This window comes from Lucilia cuprina, chromosome 2 (genome assembly GCF_022045245.1).
Source record: "Lucilia cuprina isolate Lc7/37 chromosome 2, ASM2204524v1, whole genome shotgun sequence".
NCBI lineage: Eukaryota > Metazoa > Arthropoda > Insecta > Diptera > Calliphoridae > Lucilia > Lucilia cuprina.
Window position 1 is genome coordinate 64,393,710 of NC_060950.1, and position 7,332 is coordinate 64,401,041.

Consider the following 7,332-nt stretch of genomic DNA (forward strand, 5'->3'; position numbering starts at 1 on the left):
CCTCACAAAACAGATACAGCTTAAGATATGCGCTAGCAGATCGGCAACTGGATCTGGAAAGGGCGATTTTAAAACTAAACTGATTTTGCTTATGCATTGACCTCACAAGTCTTCACAATAACCTAGTCTATATTCTATAAAAGTGTATAGTAATCCATAGTAGGCACTGTACTCTAGATTATAGTACGTGCTAAAGTCTAGTTTATAGTCTATGCTTTAGTCTATTCTATGTCAATGTTCTGGAGCATAGTATTGTATATATACTATGATCCATATTAGTCTATAGTCTGGACTATAGTCTAGTCTATAGTCTATAGTATGAACTGTAGACTAGTGTACATTCAGGGCTACTATATATTTTACAGTCTGGACTATAGTCCAGTCTTTATTGTTGTCTGATCTATAGTCTAGAATATATTTCAGACAATGGTTCAGGATAGGCGTAGATCCACGGCGAGAAAAAGGGAAATCCCCCTACCCCTCCTAAACCGAAAATAAGTAAGAAAAATTCTCCCCTCAAATCTTGAGCTAGATCAGCGGCTGATCCAGACTATAGGCAAGTCAATCTTAAAGTCAATATTCTAAACCAAAGTCAAGACCTAGACTAATCTAATACTTTCAGATATTACAAATGCAAATAAAATATTTAAATTTCTAATAATTGAACTGTGTCATGGCGTAGTAGCTAAATATTAAATAAATATTGATAACAGTAAAAATATTTTAAAATATTTTATAAATATTATAAAGAGTACACTTCAGTTCTTTGAAAATCTTTGATCCAACAACAACAGCAATGAAAGCTCCAAAAATTTTCAGTATATTTGTTTTAATCTTACAAACACAGGTAAATTAAAATAAAAATAAATTCAAATATAAATTCATTTAGCCGATTTTAAGAATTTTGAAATATTTTTTTATTTTTTTCTAAGACCAGCTTTTGCAAACCTAATGAAGAATCAACTAGTTTCTCAGAATTGGAAGATGATCTTCGCAATGATCCTCTGACTCAAAAACAAATGATAGTAATTGCATATGACCAGCTTATGGCTTTAGGACGAGAATATATCGACAGATCTGCTGAAATAAGTCGTAATATTTTAAAAGACGAGTCCTTAATGCTCAATGAGAAACCGGAAGTGGTTGAGTTTAAAAAACATCTTAAAGTTTTCGTGGAAAGTAATGATAATTCCAAGAAAAAAGACGTGTTTACAATTTGGACTTTAATATCGGTTTATGTTCAAACTATTGAAAATTATGTTGAGCTATCTGAGGAAAAAATTACTCCCGAATCGAAATTTATTTTGGAGATTATTAACAAATACGATTGTCACACAGTCAATATGGAATATCGCAGAAAATTCAATGTAATTGTTGATGATTTTACCAGAAAATTTGAAGAGCATAAGGAGCACATGAACGAACATGTTTTGCAATGGTTTAAGACCTTTAAAGCATTAACTAAATTCGACGAGAAACTGGAGACTTTAACTGATTTTATGTTCATGTTGACATGAATTTGAAATAAAAATAGTTTAAAGTATTTTTTTTTAATTGTTTTAACAGGGAATGTATTATTAAATAGACTATAGGCTAGACTATAGATTAGATAATAGACTAGACTATAGACTAGACTATAGACTAGACTATAGACTAGACTATAGACTAGACTATAGACTAGACTATAGACTAGACTATAGACTAGACTATAGACTAGACTATAGACTAGACTATAGACTAGACTATAGACTAGACTATAGACTAGACTATAGACTAGACTATAGACTAGACTTTAGACTAGACTATAGACCAGACTATAGACTAGACTATAGACTAGATTATAGACTAGACGATAGACTAGACTATAGACTAGACTGTATACTAGACGATAGACGATAGACTAGACTATAGACTAGACTGTATACTAGACTATAGAATAGACCATAGACTAGATTATAGAGTAGACTTTATAATCCAGCCTTTAGTCTAGTATATAGTCTACTCTAAAGTCTATAATAGGTAGTCTAGTCTGGTCAACAAGCAAGTGTATTGGTTTGTTATAAAGCGCATAGTAATTTTGAAAAAGATCGTGGATTTTAAGATGTTTTTTTTATAGAATAAATATTTTTTATTAAAAAACAATAAATTTTTACATTCCTAATATTAAGCTATCATAATAAATACAATAAAGGAATTAAATTTATCGAGTTTTGGTCGAAGTTTGAATTCCTCAAACCATTGTAATAACTCCTTGCTCATATACTCCTCAGCATCTTCAAACTTATTAATAAAGCTATTAACGAACACATCAAATTTCTTGATAAATTCCATATTGAGATTTTCACATTCGTACTTGTTTAATAATTCCAAAATCAATTTCGATTCAGAAGACATTTTCTCTTCAGGCATTTGTAGGTAATCTTCGGTAGTTTTCAGATAAAGTCCAATTAAACTATAAAGCTTTACTACATCTTTCTTAGAACTCTCATAGCTATCCACATATTTTGTTAAATCATTTTTAAATTCCAACACTTCAGGGTTTTCGTTGCCCAAGAGAGCATCATCTTTGAGGATATTACGACTATTATGCACTGAACTGGCGGCATAGTCTTTGATTAATGAGCGGAGATTATCATAGACATAGATCTGAAGTTGTTTACGTGGTGAGGGATTGTTACGAAGTTCTTCCTCGAAAGATGATATTTCATCTTCTTCGACGGGTTTGGTAAATGTCGTCTGTAGGGGGCGGGGGAAAACAAATATTATTAATGAATTTGTCTTTAAATTTAATTTTGAATTACCTGAAGCAAGCTTAAGACCACAATAATGCCCGCTATTATATTAGCTTTCATTTTTGTGTTGTTTACTTAAAGGCTCTTAAAGAACTGTTGAGTTTTTTTAAAGACTTTGTGCTTTTTAAAGAGAATGTACAGGGGTGTCAAAATTTTTTACAATATAAAATTTATATAAATAATATATACGTTTTCGTTTAGCTTGTCTAAGCAAGTCGCAAATGTGTTTACCTATTAATATAATTTAGTTTAAATTTTGAAAGACACTTTATCTCCTCACGAAAGGTTATCAATATTTAAATAATAAAAAAGTTAGAGTGTTATATTCGGATATGCCGAATTTTAAATACCCTCAGATTGTTATTGTTAAAGTTTTTATTCAAGATCTTTATGGACCTTTAACGTAAGTCATGACAACTTATGTGTCATTCTATAACTCCTATCGATTTCTACACCTACACAGAACTGAACTAGAAATGAACTAGAACTGTACTAGAACTGTACTAGAACTGAACTAGAACTGAACTAGAACTGAACTAGAACTGAACTAGAACTGAACTAGAACTGAACTAGAACTAAACTAGAACTGAACTAGAACTGAACTAGAACTGAACTAGAACTGAACTAGAACTGAACTAGAACTGAACTAGAACTGAACTAGAACTGAACTAGAACTGAACTAGAACTGAACTAGAATTGAACTAGAACTGAACTAGAACTGAACTAGAACTGAACTAAAAACTAAACTAGAACTAAAGTAGGACTTGACTATTGACTAGATTATAGACTATAGACGAGAATATCGACTACACTGTAGACTGTACAATTGACTAAACTATAGACTAGACTAGAAACTGTACTATGACTTCACTATAGCACATACTGTAGACTAATCTTGACTGAAAATGATTGTCTGTTTTAAAAAGTAAAAGTTTTTATTATTAAAAACTTAGTGTTTACTACAGTTTTACTATAGTTTTCTTCCAAAGTCACCTCTACATTTTATTATAATTGATCACTGGATTATACATCCTTACATACATACATATGTATGTATGTGTATATACATGTGCGTATAAAATTTATCAGTAAAAATAATTAAAAGTGTTTTTCTATATCAGTGCAAAAAGAGCTTTTCAAGATAACCTTGCCCTGAACTATGTAAAATAGAAATTAAATCTAAATGCAACAATAACTGTAAATCAATAAAAATTTATAATTTATTTGTAGTATAACCGGCCTAGACTAAAGACTAAAGTGTAAAAGAAAATGTTTACTCGAAATATAATATATATTTTAATAATTTCTATAGTTTTGTTACAAGTAAGAAAATTTTACGCACAATTTTCAGTTTTGAAAAAGTAAAAGTTTGTTTTAATTAATTAAATAGCTCGCCTGGTCTAAACCTACAACTCAGGATGAAACTTCTGAGATGAAGCTTTTGAAAGCTCAAGATTTATGTTTACAAAAAACCAAATATGATGGCATGGAACCTGCGGAAACCGACAGTCAATTAACACCCACAAATCAATTGCTTAAATTTACACTAAGAGCTTTTCAGCAACTCTCCTTGCAATATGCTGAAACGGCCAAAAATATCAGTGAACATTTACAAAAAGATCCGGAAATTTTGAATTCCAAATCGATGAAAATACAAGAATTTAAACAGAATTTAACACAATTTGAAGAGAAATATACTTTATGCGATGGTCTAGATGAATTATTCGACTTAGCGGAATTGTATTCGAATACCACTTCATTTTATTACGACCTCGAGGAGTCAGATCTAAACGTGGACTCAAAATTAATTTTGTCTCTTTTGAGGAAATATGGTTCCGAAGATTTAGATAATGATTTCGAAAAATACTTTAATGTTTTTGTTGATAATTTCGAAAAGAAACTTGAAGATCTTATGGAGAATTTGCGTAAGGATGAGGATAAAGCTAGTAAATTAGTACTGGAATGGTATGATACGTTTAAGGCCCTTAAGAATTATGATGATAAAATAAATGCTTTTGAGAAATTCTTTACATTTTTTGATCCCGACGGCAACTGAGAGATTGTGTTTGGAGTAACATTTATAATATTGTGCAAAAAAGGTTCAAGAGACAAATAAATTATGTCCTTATCAGATTTGGGTTTTTTTTTTATTTATTTTCAAAATAATCTATTTTATTCTTTGTTTTTGTTTGTTTTCAAAAAATAATCAGAATTATTATTAAGTCTTTATTAAAGCTAAATCTTGATGATTCATTTTCTTAAGAAAAAAATGACTGATTTGCTTTTGATTTGAAAATTGTTTATAAACATGTCTTTACACGCATTCTAATAAACAATCAGATTAAAGTCCACTCAATATTCTATACTACTGTTTTGTTTATAGTCTGGACCGTGGACCGTTGTCTGGACTATACTATAGTCCAAAATCTGGGCTTAAGTTTAGTTCATAGTAAGGTCTATATTAAAGTCCATACTCTGAACTATATTATAGTCCATAGTCTGGAATTTTGTTCATAGTCTGGACTATAATATAGTCTACTGACTGGACTATAGTATATTCCATTGACTGGACTATAGTATAGTCCATTGACTGGACTATAGTATAGTCCATTGACTGGACTATAATATAGTCTATTGACTGGATTATAGTATAGTCTATTGACTGGACTATAGTATAGTCCATTGACTGGACTACAATATAGTCTATTAACTGGACTATAGTATAGTCCATTGACTGGACTACAGTATAGTCCATAGTCTGGACTATTGTATAGTCCATAGTCTGGACTATTGTATAGTCCATAGTCTGGACTATAGTATAGTCAATAGTCTTGACTATTGTATAGTCCATAGTCTGGACTATTGTATAGTCCATAGTCTGGACTATTGTATAGTCCATAGTCTGGACTATTGTAAAGTATATAGTCTGGACTATAGTATAGTCTATAGTGTGGACTATAGTATAGTCCATAGCCTGGACTATAGTATAGTCCATAGTCTGGACTAAAGTATAGTCCATAGTCTGGACTATAGTATAGTCCATAGTCTGGACTATAGTATAGTCCATAGTCTGGACTATAGTATAGTCCATAGTCTGGAGTATAGTATAGTCCATAGTCTGGAGTATAGTATAGTCCATAGTCTGGACTATAGCATAGTCCAGACTATAGTCTGATCTAAAGTCCAGTTAATATTTAGGAATATGATTTATCTATAGTCTGGACTATTATTAAGTCTGTGGTCTGTATTCTAGACTACTTCCTGGTCCAGAGTCTGTAACGGTTCAAGCGATGTGCCCTATCCTTCAGGAGACCTGCGCTACCTATTATTCCGACCGTGCTCAGGGTTTGGTGTGGTATTCTTGTCTCTTTCAGGATAGGCTAAGAACCGCACATTCATTTAAAAAGGTAGCTTCAAAATATTAACTAAACTAAAACAAAAAAATTTAAATGAAAGAAGTTTGAACTTAATGTCAAGAGAAGATGGTGGTATTTCTTCCCTCTATTGACCCTCCCAACCTTACTATCTTATAATAAAAATCGAATCGCAAGATAGCCCTATAATGATTCCCTAACTACATGTTTAACTAACCTTTCGTGGAATAAAAATTAATTTAATTGGTCATTATTTCAATCTAATAATTACACAAGTTTATTATAAAAATGTAAAGTGAACATATTTATAACATTTATATTTAACATTAATAAATATTATTAGTTAACTTTTGTTGTGCAGTGTAATTTGTATGTTTTATTTTTAAGTATTCTCAATTGAGATATTCAACAATAAAAAAAAATTAAGTTTACATTCAAATGTTGTTAACATAATACTTTAAGATATTATGTTAATAACATAATTTAACATTAACAAAAAAATTCAGTTCAATTTAGAACACTTATATTCATAGAGAATTTAAATAAACATTAAACACAATTTAAAACTTACCAAACATAATCCAACGATGACAACAGGCCTGATGTGATGCTGAATTTAGGTTTATTTTGAAATTTAGATTTTTAAATTCTCATTTCTTTTATAGGTTTTGAGTGTATTTATGTATATATGTTAATGTATATGTTGTGTAGGGTGTATAAAGTGTTAGTGTATAAGCGTTATTACAATTTTAAGTTAATTTAAGTTATGATTAAGTTTAATTTTAGATAAAATTAAAATAATTAAATTGAAATTAAGTTAAAAATTTAAATTAAGTTAAGATTAAGTTAGATTATTATCAAAAATTAGATAAAATTTAAGAAAAGTAGGAAAGTTTTAGTAATTTAACAAAAAGTTAGGTTTAAGATTAATTAATTCGATTTTAAGTTAAATTAGATAAAAGTCAAGATAGTTTTTTAGTTAAAGATGATAGTTTTAGTAGCATTAAGATAAAATTAGTTTTAGTTTAACGTTTTATTAAACCAAACTAGTTTTAGCGGTTTTTTTTTGTGATTAGTTTAGTTTAGATTTAGAGTTTAAGATTAATTAGTTTAGATTTTCAAGTTTAAATAGGTTTTATGTTAAATAATTAGTTGTATGTTATTTT

General features: G+C 29.7%; 3 protein-coding genes across 3 annotated transcripts; 2 read left to right on the forward strand and 1 right to left on the reverse strand.

Moving 5' to 3' along the window:
- Window positions 1-689: 689 nt before the first annotated feature.
- On the forward strand, window positions 690-1,543 carry LOC124419688. The gene is made up of 2 exons (XM_046950012.1): window positions 690-847; window positions 933-1,543. Exons 1-2 carry the CDS (start codon window positions 797-799, stop codon window positions 1,515-1,517), a joined length of 636 nt encoding a protein of 211 aa, XP_046805968.1. The 5' UTR covers window positions 690-796; the 3' UTR covers window positions 1,518-1,543.
- Window positions 1,544-2,134: 591 nt separating this feature from the next.
- Window positions 2,135-2,931, reverse strand: LOC111685853. The gene is made up of 2 exons (XM_023448135.2): window positions 2,802-2,931; window positions 2,135-2,736 (listed from the first exon to the last, which is right to left on the reverse strand). The coding sequence occupies exons 1-2, from the start codon at window positions 2,850-2,852 to the stop codon at window positions 2,164-2,166; spliced, it is 624 nt and encodes a 207-aa protein (XP_023303903.1). The 5' UTR covers window positions 2,853-2,931; the 3' UTR covers window positions 2,135-2,163.
- A 1,106-nt stretch (window positions 2,932-4,037) lies between these two features.
- Window positions 4,038-4,925, forward strand: LOC124419675. Its single transcript, XM_046949983.1, has 2 exons — window positions 4,038-4,115; window positions 4,183-4,925. Exons 1-2 carry the CDS (start codon window positions 4,062-4,064, stop codon window positions 4,846-4,848), a joined length of 720 nt encoding a protein of 239 aa, XP_046805939.1. The 5' UTR covers window positions 4,038-4,061; the 3' UTR covers window positions 4,849-4,925.
- Window positions 4,926-7,332: the final 2,407 nt, after the last annotated feature.